The sequence below is a fragment of the Artibeus jamaicensis genome, unplaced genomic scaffold (genome assembly GCF_021234435.1).
Source record: "Artibeus jamaicensis isolate MK-2021 breed Jamaican fruit bat unplaced genomic scaffold, CSHL_Jam_final contig_797, whole genome shotgun sequence".
In the NCBI taxonomy this organism is placed as follows: Eukaryota; Metazoa; Chordata; class Mammalia; order Chiroptera; family Phyllostomidae; genus Artibeus; species Artibeus jamaicensis.
In genome coordinates this window covers 14,450,879-14,467,660 of record NW_026521977.1, presented here as the reverse complement: position 1 = coordinate 14,467,660, position 16,782 = coordinate 14,450,879, and the positions used below count along the sequence as shown (strand labels likewise).

General features: G+C 42.2%; 1 protein-coding gene across 1 annotated transcript in view; it reads left to right on the top strand.

Annotated features, from left to right (window-relative positions):
* Positions 1-3,207: 3,207 nt before the first annotated feature.
* Positions 3,208-16,782, top strand: part of LGR4 (leucine rich repeat containing G protein-coupled receptor 4) — a 96,911-nt gene continuing 83,336 nt past the window's right edge. The window contains exon 1 of the mRNA XM_037146036.2: positions 3,208-3,652. Within this exon, the coding sequence (XP_037001931.2) occupies positions 3,468-3,652 (185 nt within the window). The 5' untranslated portion in view covers positions 3,208-3,467. The remainder of the gene's footprint in view (positions 3,653-16,782) is intronic.

The window sequence follows — 16,782 nt, the reverse complement described above, 5'->3', positions numbered from 1 at the left end:
ACAAAATTTAGGAAAAGGCTTACTTCCAAAGGAGAGGAAGAAAGAAAGGAATATGATTGGGTAGGGGTACAAAGGGAGCCTCAATTTCATTTGTAACATTTTATTTCTTTGGCTGGTTGCTGGAAACTTCGACTTTTGTTTTTTTGTAAATTGGAAATATTTCATAAAAAGTAAAAGTCGATATGCTTGAGGGATTTTAATCCAGTCAATCATTATAGCACTGCCAGAGAGTCCGCTCTCTCCCCAGTCTCCCAAGTGTTTGTTTCCATAATGGAGCATCTTGGGTGCATTCACCTAGCAGGTATGGCCTCTGCATACACTTGTGCAGGCTCTATATTTACAAGGGTGCTTGGGTGAGGGGGTGAGTGGGACCAAAGTTCAGCTTGTCCTCTGGGTAACAAGCCTGTGCTCTTTGAACAAAACCCCCAAGGTGAGCACCTCCGAAGTGGGTGCCCTCTTTAATGCCCCCCAGCACTCTGCAGTATATGCAGAAACACAGCAGCCTGGCTCCACGTCCTGTGATCTAGCCAGTGGATGCTACAAAGTCACTTGTGCTAAAGTCATGAAAAACTAGAAAGAGGAACGAGTTTGGAGGCAGAGTCTCTGTTAAGTTTATTTTTTTACTTGCCATTAAATTTTGATTCATTCCCATATCTTTCTAGGTTCTTATGGTTTATGTAAGTGCTGACTGTTTTTTTCTAGTTATCTGGGAGTGTATCTTAAAAATTAGTTTGTTTTGCTCTCTTAGGACATCTTATCTAAAAAGTGGAGACTAATTTCCTATTATCTTTAATGCAAAGCACATGTAATGTAGCAACTGGAAGAAATACTAACACTTTGACAGAAATTATCTCTTTTCTACCAACATCCTTTGCTCCTGATATTTTGTCTTACACGAGTTGCAAATTTGAATACTCCTTTTTTACCTGCATCTGATGGACAACAGCAATTTATTCTTCAATAAAATCTACATCTCTTCTTTCTCCAAAATCTAATGTTCTCCTTTCCCTAAGTTGCCAGCCCTAAGATTTTATTCCATGAAAGTAAAGAATAAATTTCCCTAAGAGTGGTCCATGGACCATCTGTATCACATCCGTGTGATGTACATCAAAATGCTGATCCTACACTCCAGCCCTATTAAATCACTTTCCTTTTTTTTTATTTATTGATTTTCAGGGAGGGAGAGAGGGAAAGGGTGAGAAAGGCATTGATTCTGTTGTTCCATATATTTACGCATTCATTAGTCAATTCTTGTATGTGCCTGACTGGAGATTAAACCCGTGCGTGACGTTGGTAGATTGGGACAGTGCTCTTACCAACCGAGCTATCTGGCCAGGGCCTAAATCACTTTGCATTTTTAATGAAACTTTGCAGGTGATTCTTATGCTTACTAAAGTTTGAAAACTACTACTTTGACAGAAAGGAAATTAGTTAATTGGCAAAATAAAATCAATCAGTATAGTCTAAAATCGTTACTTAAAAACCCCAGAAAATTAAAGGACCCAAATATGCCATTTTTCCTCACTTCACCTACTTACAAGAGTCGCTAGAAAATATTGGAAATTATTTAGACAATGGAAGCCAACGTAAGGGAGGCTCCAAGGGGACCAGACAAGAAGCCAGAAGGGAGTTTTGCTGTAATGATCTCCGGCTGAGCACAGTATCTGAGCGTTTCGGATTGCTTATCTAGAAAGCCAGAGGGCTGTCCATCTATCTTTAAATTCTCTTTCACACCTACAATTAGAAGAAATATGTAATCTCTAAAACTTGAAGCTAAGGCATATCTGTATATGCTAAGTCTCTGGCATGTAAGTAAATTTGTTGTATGTTAGCCATGTGCCCAACCCAGGCATTGTTTTTAAAGACAAATGCCTGAATGCAAAAATAAAAATGTTTCAGCTTAGGTCTGCATCAACTGGCTTTCGTTTTTTTTTTTGATTTGCATGACAGGAGTAGTCAACTTTATGACAGTGACATTTTTAACCTTGTCTGCCTTAAGTTATTCATGAAAATGTCTTTAATATAGAGTAAAACAACCCAAAGGCATAGTAAAAAGCAAGAAAGGAGGTTCCCATAAAGCAGTGTTTGATACATATGATTCTGTGGGGTCTATTAAGCCACACAAGGCCACAAGAGGAAGGAATGCTGATAATTAACATCAAAGTTGCTGCTGGCTTCTGAGTGTTAGTGTTCAAACCTTTTGTTGTCTGGAGAAACTGTTCAGTATTCAGAAATATCAACTCTTTTGATCGTTACAAAATAAATACCCATGTTTTAGGATTTTAAAGTATGTGAGAAAGCATTCTGAATTTCGGTCTACCAAAATTCTGTATCCTGATGGTACAGAATTACTAAGATTTAGCTACCAAGTACATATCAATATAGGTATTGAGATCTCAGATGACGTGAGAGTCTTGAGGAGGTACAGTTTTAATTTGCTATATACCTAAAACCCAAATATTGACGTCAGATTAAAGGAGACTTTTTCTTTCCTCTTCAAAATCTCTTTTTTTTTCCTTATTTGCATGGTTCCTTTCCAAAGTCCTCGCCCGTATAACAGTGGAGAGTCATTTGAAACTTAACTGAATGCTGGAGGCAAGTTCTATTTTTTCAGGTCATCCAATTTAGGAGATCCAATTTCTGCAGAGGGAGAAGACGGGTGGGGGAGGGAAAAAACCAGACTTCACGTCTTTAGATCCTTCCACCTTCAACCCACAACCTGCCACACAAATAGAGCCAAGTCAGGGATTTTTGCCTTGAACCACCACCACCACCACAAGCTTGTCAGTCATGCCTGATAAACACGCCCCTCTGATCCTGCTCTTGGCCAATGGAAGCTACACTTCTTGCATAGTAATGAGCTCGAGACCTCCCCGAGCCAATGGCGCTCCGGGAGAAGGGTTAGTTTTGCATGTACCTAAGTGATTTGCATAACCCAGCGGCTGGGGGCTTGGGAACTCGAGCGCGCAACCCTAGAAGGGAAAAGGACGGGAGGAGATTGAGCCGCAGCGGCGAGCGAGCGAGAAAGATCCCGGGTGTTTGTGCGAGAGCCGGGCGGGGGCTGGGGCGAGGGGCCGGCATGGCTGAAGGCTGCGGTCCGCAACCTTGAAAAGCGGCTGCGGCGAAAGGCCGGGGACTGGAAGGCGGGTGCGATGGCAGAGCGCGGTTTCCGCAGCTGCGCCCGGCCAGGCCAGCTGGCCTGAGCCGCCAGAGGAGCAGAGCTGCCTCTGCGCTTCCATGGAGCAGCGGGAAAGGCGAAACTCCGGAGCGCCGCGTCCCTGCGCTGTTGCTGCGGACTGTTGAAGGGGCCGAGTCCCCGTGACCGCCGAGACCGGAGAGCCGCGGCTCAAACCTGCAGGCCGGCCGCCCCGGGGCGGCGGGGGGCGTCGGAGGGCGTCGGAGGGCAGCAGAGGCGCGCGGAGCGAGCGGCGCCGCGGGAGAGGCGGGTTCAGGAGGCTGCCGCAGCAATGCCGGGCCCGCTGGGGCTGCTGTGCTTCCTCGCCCTGGGGCTGCGCTGCTCCGCCGAGCCCAGCGGCGCGGCGCCGCCTCTCTGCGCGGCGCCCTGCAGCTGCGACGGTGACCGTCGGGTGGACTGCTCCGGGAAGGGGCTGACGTCCGTGCCCGAGGGGCTCAGCGCCTTCACCCTAGCGCTGTGAGTGTGGGAAGCGGGGGCGGACGGGGCGGGGGGAGTGGGATCGGAGGAAGGAGGATTGGGGGTCGGTGGGGGGGCGGAGCCAGTGGTCAGTCCACCCCACCCTTCTGTTTCGAGGAGGGAGGGGGCACTGGTCACCTGTGTGTGTGGGTGCTTGGCACCAACTCCGGCGCCGCGGGCTTTCCAGAGTTGGCCAGTCCGTGTGTGAGCCGGAGGTAGCTCTTTTTACAGACTTTTAGGGCACAGCCACCACCACCCCCCCCCCCCCCGCCTTCTACCACCAAGTGTGTCTGGGTATCTGGGGCCAAGGAGGAGGGGGAATCAGGAAACGCTTGCCCCTGGCACCCTTTTTGCGCAACCTTCCCATTTCACGCGGGCCCCCGCTCAGCTGGCAAGAGGTTTGCAGTCGGCGGGGTAAGGGCGCCTAAAACTTGGCCTAAGTCTGCAGACGCGAGCACGTTTCTTGGGGAAGCACCTGGAACCTCCTGGGTTCCAGCATGTGGGGAGAAGAAACACCTGTACTTGAGTGCGAACCTCCTTCCTGTTGGGCCCTATCCCAGGTAGAGAGACCTGGCACCTCTGTCTAGTTCCACTCTGGACTCCCCAACAAACGCCAGGGCTCTGGAGTGGGCAGGGAAACCAGGACAAAATGAGGGAGAAGGAGGGGGAAATTGCAGGTTTCTCTTGGTGAAAATACTCTTCTTACCCAAGAAGACATTTTCAAGAAGGAATTCTAACCTGAAGGTCAGGATGTTGGGAGAAAAAAGTTGCAGAGCATATATGTTCTGCCCAATTGGAAAGGTAGGCAGCAGTTTTCTGCTGTACCGTGACCAGCAGAACTTTCCTTTTGGGCTGCCTGTGGTGGGAAAACACTCAAATGGCTCTGACTTCCAATCTCCCTCCTCAAACGGGGACCCGAGAGCTTTAGACATTCCCTTTTGAAAAGAAGAGGTATCTGAAATCAGTCTTGGAGGTGGCCTTGGCAAATGCCACCAATAGAGAAAGAATAAGGTAATTGAGTGCAGGGCTTGCTGTATGCTCTCGTTCTTGTGTTGCGTGCCCAGCTGAGCGATTAAATGTAGCGCAGTGAAAAAACCGAGAGAAAGGGATTCCGAGAGGCCCTGGTGAAAAGGGAATTTCCTTTTCCCTTATAGCTACTGAAAAGGACCTCTTAGAAACAGACAGTTTTAAAGGAATAACAGACCTGGTGAAGAAATCCTTTCTCTGTAGGCCCGAGCAGTGTTGTATTTCCAGGTGGGTAGTGGGACATGTTCTATTGCCCTCCAGTATGGGTTAGTGCCTCGGAACCTGTCTCATTCTTTGGCCTCCAGTCCCTTTCTCAAGTTTTCTTCCCCTTCCCTGCCACCCCACCCCCCGCCCCCCGGCCAGTGTCAGACATTAGATGTGTATTTGAAGACATTTCCCTTCAGTATGGTGAAATTTACCTTTACACTGAAAAAAGTTCCCTTCGTAGTGAAGAACAGTTTGCCCGCAAAGGCACATTCAGTGGGAAAGTTGTAGGGGAAGTGAGGGAAAGAAGACCTGAGTAGAGAAGATCAGGCTGTTCTCACCCCCCACCCCCCCAGGTCTTCTTGAAATTTTTAGGAAATTGACTCAGGAGAGCTGCCTTTTACCCGAAACCTCCCTGGAGCCTCTCTATAATAGAAAAGCATAATTTTACTGTTTTGATCGTTGTAAAGACCTTGTTTAGCAGATTCCTCGAGTTTAATGAGTAGGCTTGCCCTATAAGAAAAAGGGCTATTTTACATGAGTACCTAAAACCACAAAGAAACGTCACATTTTTATGAGAGCACACTCCTCTGCATAGAGCGTCAGGCATCTTCCTTTAGGATTCACTGAAGGTAGTGAAATGCTGTATTCTAAACCTTAAGCATTAGAAAATATATTGTTCATGGCTTGGGAAACAGAAAAGTAGCTGGCACCAGTCCGGATTAGATTGCCTAAACTATCATCATCATAGCACTTTCTGAGCTACAAGTGGTGAGCAAGTGTATTATATATTCTTCCACCTTGACATCCTTATTTTACCCTAATACTCTTCATTTCACTGTCAAAAGTATATAGCATATGACCACCCCATCTAAAGGGCATTTCAAGGGCAGTATGTTTACTTTTGGGGAAACCAGCTAGTCCAGTGATTCTCAAAAGCCAAGTCAAGGAGGGTCACAGGTACTATGGGTCTGCACACTCCACTGTGTCTTACAAGACACCTTGGGCTCATCCGAGGTCTCTTTCCTAATATGCTCTCCCATCACAGCTTTAAGTGAGTTTCAATTATATACGAAGGGACCAGATCCCTGGTTCCCAAACTTCAGCTCACAGACTCCTAATTTCTGGAGCATGTTCATCAAGACCAATTGTGTTAAATATAACATTACCAATACAAGAATGGAAGTTAAAGAGATGAGACTGTAATTATTAACAAAGTTCTTTTATTTTCTTCTCATTCCTCAGTAGCGTTGCTCCTTCACCTATCTCAGGGGTGTGTGCATCCCAGACCTGATAGAGAACAGGGGTTTCATTTTATCCCCACTTGGAGTCCACTGAGCCTGGTCCATAGGAGGCATTTAAAAATGTTCCAGTGGGTAAATAAGGACTCAAGGCCATGCGGAGGGGCAGAACTAGGAATTGGAATTCCAACGCTATTCACACACACATTTGCCAAATTCAGCCTTCTCACCACTTACTTAGTCTTTGTCCAGATCTGAGAAGGCCCCAGAGAGAGGATACTTGCTGCTTCTCCTTCAGGCTCGTTTGAACTTGTTCAGTCTAACAGTGTTTGTTTCCTGCTGAAAGGGGCCTTATCTGAGGCGAGGGGCAGAGTCAGTAGTAATCCTCAGGATTGTTGATGGGACTCCCGTGTTCACACCGTACGCTGCACCTGTAGTGATTATTTGTTTTGCAACAGCATTTCTCAACCCTGTGTCACAATGCACTGGCTTGTCACAGTTCACCCTGAAGTGTTTTAAAGGAAGTACTCTTACTTACTAGTATTAAATTTTCAAAGTTTATTTTGTCAAAAAGGATTGAAAGTTATTCCTGTATTATGGTAATAAAGTCATTCTTAATCACCTATATTCCAAGATTCTTGATGGGGGGAGAAAGAGATGAAGTCACAAGGATGGTAGGGAGGGGACTGTGCACAGTTGTCCTCTGGTATGTGTGACATGGAGTTGGAGAACTGTAAGCCTGGAGCATAAGTCTCCGTGTCCTAGATTATGTCTGGTACACGGTTTTAAGATTATAAAGGCTGTTTCTGTGGCTTCATGGCAATGGTGGTGCGTCTGAGCCCTTGATCGTTGTCTGGACCTTGCCACTAAGTAATTGTGTGGCCTTGGGCAAGTCATTCTACTTTGTGTGTGTGGCACAATTTCCTCATCTGAAAAATGAAGTAATTGGATTCACTAGATTATATCTAAGGCTGCTGGCAGCTTCCAGAAGTTCTGTGATTTTATAATTCTTGCACAATTTCAGGGTGGCACGGTGAGGATCATGTTCTGATCCTCTCACAAAAAGATCCCAGGAGTAGCAGGATATAATTCTGGTTGGAGTTGCAGAAGCCCATTTATTACCACTCACTTGGAGGAGGAGTTCTTTGTGTTTAGAAGTGTGTGTTAGGAAATTTGCCATGGAGACTTGTTGCAGAATGCATGACTAGCTAAGGCGCCTTTCTAGGGTAGAATAGCCCCGCTTGTTTCCTGTGGGTATGGCTTAACACTTGGAAAATAAAATCACCCTGTTTCAGTAATTTGGATAATGCACAAAAAGTTACTCAATGTCCTCACTTCCATATAATTAGTCATAATCTCTTTAACCTTCACAATGTGAATACCCTGTACTTGGGCAGGTTATTGAGCTTTCGATATAAAATTGATGGTTACCTGAGGGACTTGGAAGTATTTTTAAACAATCTGTTGTTTATTTTTTCTCTTTTTGGAAGCATCATCTGAGATTCTTCACTGAGGTTTTATTTATTTTTTACTACACTAAACACCTCTCTTCTATTAATGATACTATTAATAGTATCATTTAAACTTTTCTTAATAATAAAATCAATAAAAACAAAAAAGAAATATTTTCTAATGTTTCCTCCAATGTCCGTTTTATTCCCTGGCAGGTCAGTAGTCAGTGATGAATAGTTTATACCTTTTTTGATGGTAGAGTTTTGATATTTCTTGATTTCTGTATTACCATCTATAAGTGTCATTGTTAGTGTGTGTGGTGTGTCTTTCTAGAGATATATTTATATTATATAGATGTGAACTTGGTTCTAGACAAGGCCAATATGCGAACAATATGAACATCTTTCAGTCCTGTACTTTATAAACTCCTGGGTTGTGTTTAACTGCAGGAGAGGAAAGGGCATTCTTTGGGGAACGTGGAGTGACCTGCAGAGTGTCACATACGTAACCCTTTGGGACCTTAATTTCTTCACCTTAAAACAAGAAAGTAAACAGCTCTTATTGCCAAGAGTTCTATTTCTATTTGATTTTTAAAATACTTTTCTAGGATTTGCTCTGTATAGGTGCTTAAATCATGGGCTCTCACCTACCACGAAGACTCCAGTTGCCCAACTCTACTGGAGAAATATTTCCACTGAATGGGGAACTCACTGCCTCACAAGGCAACAATGTGCTGGATGTGGTCTGAGCAATTCCTAGGGTTGGAACCAGTAATTCTGTCATTCTGGGCTCCTTCAGGCTTGCGATCACCACTGATATTTTATAGTTTTCAGTTGAACTAAATGCTGAAGACAGTTATGGTATGACATGCATTTATTGTCCAGGCACTTGGCTCTTAACATTGGAGTTGTAAGGTAACATTGACAACTTAATCTCTTAGGGAATGATCAAAGTTCTGTACTAGTAGGTGGATCCAGGCAAGTTTAGGCATTTTCTTGGCCTTTGTTAGTCTATCTCTCAAATTCTTATTTTAGTCATCTTTAAATAGTTTAAAGTACTGGCAGCCTGTAAGTCTGGATTTTGGTTTCTGGACTCTTTGGTTGTGCCTATCCTTGTGGTTTCATTTTCTTATCAGTAAACAGTGGGTATTGGAGTAGATGATGGCTGACGTTTGTCACTGCTTTCAGATTCTCTGGATCTGGGCAGAATGGAAGGCAAATTTTTAAGAATCCTGTAGTGACTTATTGACATTTTCTCTATAAAATATATATAAAGTGACATAAAGCACAGGACCTATTGGTATGGGCAGGCCTGTATTAAAAGTTAATAAACCCTGCCAAGTATGTGCTTCACTCTGAAAAATAACTAATATAACTTAACAGTGTTTTTAATAAGACAGCTTAACTCTTTTAATTTTTAAAACTGGATCTCAAGGTTTTGGCCCTCGAATATGTTATACAGCTTGCTCTTTAACTGCCTCCCTCAGCCTTCATGGTTTTTTGGCAATCGTAAAGCTTGTTTTCCTATACCTAGAAGAACCACGGATAACTTTTTCCCTTTTTCCCCCAGCTGTGTTCAGTAAAGTGTAGTTTTTTTTTTAAAAGCTTCATCGAGGATAATAAAATGCTCTATTTTAAAATTCTTTCAGTAAAAAAGAAAGATTTAGGGCATTTAGCAAATCAGTGCTCTTACACAAAGGCTAATTTGTCTGCCTTTCTTGACATTTGTGTGTGTGCATGTGTAAGTGCTTGATGGTTAAAGTGTAGGTGAGGTGTCAGCTCTATTGTCTGAAGTAGGGTGAGTTCAAAACTGAGTTTAGAAACCAATCCTAGCAGGAGACAGATCATGACTTTGTAGTTCATATACATTCAATAACTTTGCAACTTTCTAAACGCATTGGCAAGTAAGTACTCAGATAACCCTCTTAAATGGCAAGATGGGACTATATAGTAGTATGTACTCTTGACTCACCCAAGTATTTGACAAAGTAAATTTAATTTGACAAGTATTTGTTATTAAAGAATGTATATGACCGAGACTGTTTTTAGCAAGGTTCTTAAAGCATTCTGAAGTATTCTGTGTCATGTACAAATGCTTCAAACAGAGTGTTTGAGGTGGTTGTTTTTAGTCTGTAAAGCATGTTTGGATACTACGACATATTTTAATTGTAAAAAAAGCACAGGAGCAAAATTTGACATTATGCATTTCTTATTTTAGAGGCAAGTGTTTAAAATCCAGGAATGCCCTTCTAATAGTCCAAGAAATTAATATATTTAAAAATATATATTTTTATAGTTCTCCTAGCTCTTCTGTACTAAAAGGTCTTTATGGAGAAAGCATTGGACCAATTCCCTGTGGCAACGTGTTGGTCCATTGGAATATAAGAATATCCTTGTAAGGAAATGTAAACCATAGATATTTCGGGAGGCAGCTGGGCCAAGGACGGGTGTACGTTTAGATCGCAGGCTGGTCTTTTGTCTGTGCTAGTGACATGTGTAGAGGAAGCATGTCCGATGCATCTCAAGATACATTTAATGAGACTGTATCCTTTGTATTTAATTTGTATTTGAGTATTCTGAGCCAATGTAAGTAAAGCTTGTATGTAAGCCCCTTTGGCCAGTGTTTTTCTTCTGTATTTTCATAGTAGAAGAATGTAGCCATTTTTTTTAGAAACAGTTTTAAATATAACATTGACCATCGAAAGAATGAAATCTCAATGCACTCTGTCAACAAAATATTTCTGATATTTAAATCAGATTTTAGAACTTGCTATCCAGAAAAATTCCTAGTTAGATTTTCCCCATTCCAGTATATTTTTAAAGTTTTATTTGGGGAAATGTTCCCTCCTAGGAAGAGGGACAGAAATTGGCAGAGAGACGGCACCTATGTTGGAACTGTACTAGGCAGGGCCAAGGGATGTGCCTGGAATCACTTCTGGTCTCACTTCTTCGTCCCCCTCAGGTGGTGAAGTTCTCACTGTAGCTCCTGGTGTAGACGGCAGAGTAACTTAGTCCAAGTGGTGACATTGAAACTCCCCTGAGCAGCTTGATTAGAGCTGTTTTCCTAGGAAGGTAGACGGATGTTAGTAATTCTCCCTCTCTTCACATTTCTGGTTTGGAAGGTGCAAGACCTTCCAAAAGGTCCTGGAAGGAGCTTCCAAGTCACAGCCTTTTCTCAAATTCATTGGTTTGGGTTGTTCATGAACTTCCTGGTTTTTCCATTTTCCTAAGGGGTAAGCTTCATGCTTAGAGACTCTCAGAAAAAAAATATGTGAGTAATGTGTGAAATACTTGGTGGCCTAGGTCTCCTCAGGAGAGAGAAGACCTGTGGTTGCTGCTCTGTTCTAAATTGCCACCCTTCCTGTGTGTGTGATCCATCTTAGAGGGCTGCTTTCTTGCAGAAGAATTCTCCAGAGAAGGAGAGCACTATGTCTTGAATAACTGGACACCTTAGAAATTCAGTATTCTAAAGTCTATCAACTCTTTCCTGGCGTGGTGGGAGAGAAGGCAGATAATGGTGACTAATGTTTAGGTTTCTTAATGTTTTCGAAGACTGTTCATGTGTGCTTCTGTTTTAAACACTAAATTAATCTAGTATTTGCATTTTCTTTCTTTTTATAAAATTGATTTCAGAGAGGAAGGGTGCATGTGTATGAGAGAGAGAGGGAGATTGGTTTGTTATTCCACTTATTTATGCATCCACTGGTTGATCCTTATTTGTGCCCAGACTGGGGATTGAACCCACAATTGTGGCATATCAGGACAGTGATCTAACCAGCTGAGCTACCTAGCCAGGGCCCGGTCTTTGCATTTTCTGAATATGATAATTGCCCCTTGGGTCCTTTTCAAGTACTTTATATCGCAACAATTGAAGCATATACAGAATTCTCATATAACTTGATCAGAGTTAAGAGAATGTTAAATAAATGTAATATACCTCAAATATTTTAGTATCCTTTAAAAATCATACCTTCTGGGTTTACTAACTGTATTTGGTAGTTTATCTTACTTAATACCAGTTTTTATCCCTGCTGGGCTGCTTCCACTAACTCATCTCATTTTGATGAGGTTTTTTTAAAATCTTCATATTTTTAATCTTTGTAATACAAAGAAAAATTTCTTTTTGGCCTTCTGTTCTCTCCAAGGTCATTTTGAGTCCATGGTCATGTAGTCCAGCTATTTATGTCATTGTCCACGCTCCAGCTTTCTTTTTATAGGCATATTTTTGTGAACAGGCCTTCAGAAATATTTTTTTTTTGAGCGTGCAACACAAGGAGTGAAGACCCCCGAGCCCCTAAATCTGTCAGCTTGGACATTTTACTTAATCCCTTCGGCACTGGCTTTCCCATCTGCAAAAAGACAGCTCGACTCCATCTCCAAGGGTCCCATGTAGGAAGCACTACAGCATGATCTCTTTCAGTGACAGCGAGCAACCAGTTGTTTGTTTCTTTTGGGCGCGACTAAGCAGTTGGATATGTATATTTTCATCTTGTGACTTAAAATTCTAAATCCTATTTCTCTGGTTTTTTGAATGTGTATCAGGCTCAAATCCTGTTGTAAATGGCACAGGTGAGGCAGTATGTCAGTGAAAAAGCGGTTACTCCTCTGGGAGATTTTTCATTTAGAAAATCACAAAGATCCTGGTGGAGAAAGAATAGCACATAGGTTTTTATCAATCAAGATACGGTCTCGTAGGTGGCACGACTCCCCTTCTAACCAGAAAGCCTGGTGGTGGAGAGGTGGGGTTTCTCTGGAGGAGGGAGCTCAGGGGACATGGTATTTTTTCTTGGTGACTTGGCACTGCTTTTCCTGAGGTGTCTGGTCGAGGAGCCAGGTGCTGTCCCAACAGGGACACAGTTTCTTCTCACATCAAAAGGGCAGAGGACACTGGACGGTGTTAGTGTGACCTTTAGATACTAATTTTCTGCCTGCGCACGTTGGAAGACTGAGGATTCTCATTAAATGCACTAATTCTTAGCGAACCCTCATGCCAGTGAGGGCTCCGTATAGGCTCTCAGGCCACTTTCCGTGTGGGTGATGGCTGAGATTTACTCGGGATCCACAGGTTAACTGTGCTCTCATTTCTTCACATCACTTTGTTCCTAGAAATGTACAGATTAGAGAGGACTTTTTAAAAAGGACTTCAAAAGTGATATTTTACCAATTATTGGCTGCCTATCTATTCTTTTCCTTTTTTTTTTTTTTAACATTTAAAACTAATGCTTGTGCCCTGGCTGGTGTAGCTCAGTGGATTGAGCGCGGGCCTGCGAACCAGACAATCGCGGTTCGATTCCCAGTCAGGGCACATTCCTGGGTTGCAGGCCAGTTCCCTGCAGGCCAATTCCCAGCAGGGGATGCATGCAGGGCAACCATACATTGATGTTTCTCTGGCTCTCTCCTTCCCTTCCCCTCTAAAGATAAATAAATAAAATTAAAAAAAAAAAAGCCCAGGCAAGGGCTTTTTTAAGAAAAAAAAAAAAAACAACTAATGCTTGTGCTTTGTGGATCAAGACAAGCTTATTACCTTAAAAGTAATTTTAGAACTAACATCTTTTCTTTAAAATCTTTTGTATTTCTGAAAAGTTATATGGCATCCCTGTGAAGCACAGTTAAATCTTCCTCTGAAACTTTAAAAACTTTTCTGGGTTTTGATTCAGACCCCATTGGAAAGTGCATTGTAAAGCCAGGGCAGCAGCTAACGTATGCAGCGGTGCTCACAACCTATTTAGATTGGCTGAGTGGTTCAAATACAGTTGTGCGTTTTCTACCCTGGGTCTTTTTCTTTAAAAAAAAAAAAAAAAAAGCTTGAGATGTTTTTCCCATTACCATCTTGACATCTGCCCGGTTACACATGAATAGCCTGACCCAGTCCCTCAGCAGGGAGACTACCATGGCCTTGCTTTCAATAGCCATGTCACCGACAAAGAAAACATATGGGATACTTCATCCCTGTCCTTTGCAAACAGTCTGAGGCTGGGAGGGCGTGCAGCAGAAGGCTTCATACTTTGTGGAAGGTTGGCAAGTTTGTGCACTAACCACAGGCTCTGCAGTTAGCAATCAAACTGTATTTTCCAAGCTCCATTACATTCTATGGAGAAGGCATCTGTGTTCCTGATAAATGGGTTTCTAATACTAGATTGAATTAAGTTTGTGTAACCTGCTTCCACGGTGGGGATTCTACTCAATTATGTATTTCACCAAAGGCAGCGAGTCTGTGCGTATGTGTACGTGTGTGTGCCTGACATTTGGATGCTATTTTCCTAGGTTGGATAAGTGGTGTGTGTTAGATGGATGTACAAGTAAGGAACAAAGAATGCAGAGCATGCCTCGAGGACTCTCTGCCTTTATGTGTCTCTGGTCAGTTCACAGAAGGAGATGAATGAATGTTTCTCATGCTAGCCCAGCACTGCTGTATTGACCGATAAAGGGTTTTGTTGCCCAGAACCAGCCTTCTACTTGGGGACATGGTTTCAGTTCAGCGAGCCTTCATGGCTTGGCTTTGTGGCATCTGAATCCCCGGTGTGGAGGCTTGTGAGCAGGTGTGACACTGAGAAGACCAGGAATGTGTGGGAGAGGGGTCCATCAGTTGCTGTCATTCTCATGTCTTCTTCTGTGTTAAAAGAATTTGCCCCTGACACCACTCTGGCTGAGGTGATATTATAGAGGGAGGGGGGAAAAACTCCATGACATTCAAAGATGAAAAGATTCATGACTTTGGCAGAAGAATGACATACATTTCGTCAGGGTCCTTTCTAACCCTCAAGTCACCCCAGCCTGAATTTCTGGTTTTGTTGTTTCCTAGTTGTGCGGGCTGGTTTTGACAGCACTTGATGATTTATCAGAAAGGAATTAAGCTCTCCTTTTATACCAGATAGAGCCAAATATTTAAATGGATATATGCATCTCATCTGGAAAGTATTTTGGAGGTTCTTCATATATTACTACACATTAGCTATATAAAACAGTGTGCCACTGGAAATGACCGCCTTTCCCATTTTTTCAAAAGAATAATTCCTTTGTCAGTACTTGGTAATAATAGATTTTCTTCAAATTCGTTGGCTCTTGGAAAGTTACATTTTTAGAAGTTTAGGTTTTATGGTTCTTCACAAATGAGTCTATTTGAGGTTCCCCCTTTCTTTTCATACTGCCATACTTTTATCCTAAATCAGTTAGTTGAATCTTAGATGTTCCATCTTCCTTCTGTAACTGAGTACTTAACTGATCTTCGTAACTATGAAGTTATAAGGAAAACTCCTGCAAACCTCAGTCTTAGTATATAGTTCTGTGAATTTCGAAATGTACGCAGTAATATAATCACCACCACTGTCGAATAGGCGTGTCCAATCTTTTGGTGTCTCTGGGCCACCCTGGAAGAAGAGTTGTCTTGGGCTACACATTAAATAAACACTAATGAAAAAAAAAAATCTCGTAATGTTTTAAATAAGTTTAGGATTTTGCATTGGGCTGCATTCCTAGCCATCCTGGTCTGCCTACGGCTTGCGGGCTGTGGGTTGAACACCCCTGATGCTAGAATACTTCCATCACTCCCTGTGTCCTTTGTACTCAACCCCTTTTACCATCCTTCGCAACTGATATCCGTCATCTGCCTTTGGGTCTCTCATTGTATATTGTTTTGCATTTACCAGAATGCTCTATAAGTGGGACAAAACAGTGTAGTCTTGTACCTGGCTTTTCCTATGTACATATTGAAGATTCTACCATGATGTTGCATGTGTCAGTACAAAATACTCACTTTTATTGCTGAGAAGCATTTCCTTATATGAATGGGCCACAATTTGCCCATCCCCCAGTTGAGAGACATTTGCCTCGTTTCCAGTTTTTGGTAAATACAGGTAAAGCCAATACAAATCTTCACATAGAGGTTTTTGTATGAATCTAGGTTTTCATTTTACTTGTGTAAATACCTCAAAGCGAAATTTCTGGATCATATACTAATAAATATAGGTTAGTAAGGAAGTATTGGTTTAGATTTTAATGTCTTACAGATAAAGGTGTGAACACTAATTAGAGCCTCATTATACTTAGCATGGCACATGTCTAGTATTAGCAAAAGCTGTGACAACTGATTCTGTCTAAATGTCTGTACTTATAAAAAGAGTAAAATTCTCAGCCCCCTTTTTGATATCCTGCCATTACTATGGTGCCTCCAATGACTTCTGTAGAGTTGGAGCATTTTGCTTGCAATGAAAAAACTGAACTAGTAGTGTAACCGTGTTTGGAAAATCTGGTTCCAAAAAATGGAAATTGGGTGAGAAATTGCTAGGCCTACTTGCGTATTCGGTGTGTTACATATTTTAATACTAATTTCCACCAGGAACTGTCTCTAGGTCCCTGGCATGGTTCTCATTTTATAAGTGAACAAACTGAAATTTGAAAGGCTAAGGTAACTTGCTCAGTGGTCCCACAGTTTGTGGGTGGTTGTTGGTCTGTAAAACTCAGGAGTTTAGTGTGTTTATAGTTTGCTTGGATAGTTGACAGAGTTTATCAGAAGAGGAAAAGGTAACATGAGAAATGATGTGGTGAGAGGCTACAGGTCATTACAGGGTAAAAACAGGACTGAAAATAACACATCCTGAAGAAGCACACACATGTATGTACATAAGCTTGAGAGATTGATTTGACTGGGGAGTAACCTATATGTAAAAATCTCACCGTGTAAAGTTATCTTTTGTTCATAGCAGAATTTCTTTCTTTTTAATATATTTTATTGATTATGCCATTACAGTTGTCCCATTTCCCCCCCTTCATTCCCCTCCACCCTGCACACCCCTCCCTCACTATCCCCCCTTTAGTTTATGTCCATGTGTCACAAGTTCTTTAGATTCTATATTTCCCATACTATTCTTGCCCTCCCCCCTGTCTATTTTCTACCTACTGTCCATGCTACTTATTTTCTGTACCTTCTCCCCTCTTCTCCTCCTCCCACTTTCCTGTTGCTAACCCTCCATGTGATCTCCATTTCTTTTTTTTTTAACATTTTTTATGTTTTTATTGTGGTGTCTATTTAGTGATCCATACATTTGTTTTTTGTTTTGTTTTTGGTTTTTAAATATATTTTATTGATTATGTCATTACGGTTCTATTTCCCCCCTTCATTCCCCTCCACCCTGCACAGAATTTTAAACTTTCTTTCACTTAGACTCTTTGCTTTTTGTATATCCCTGTTTGAAATCTATCATATCATTTT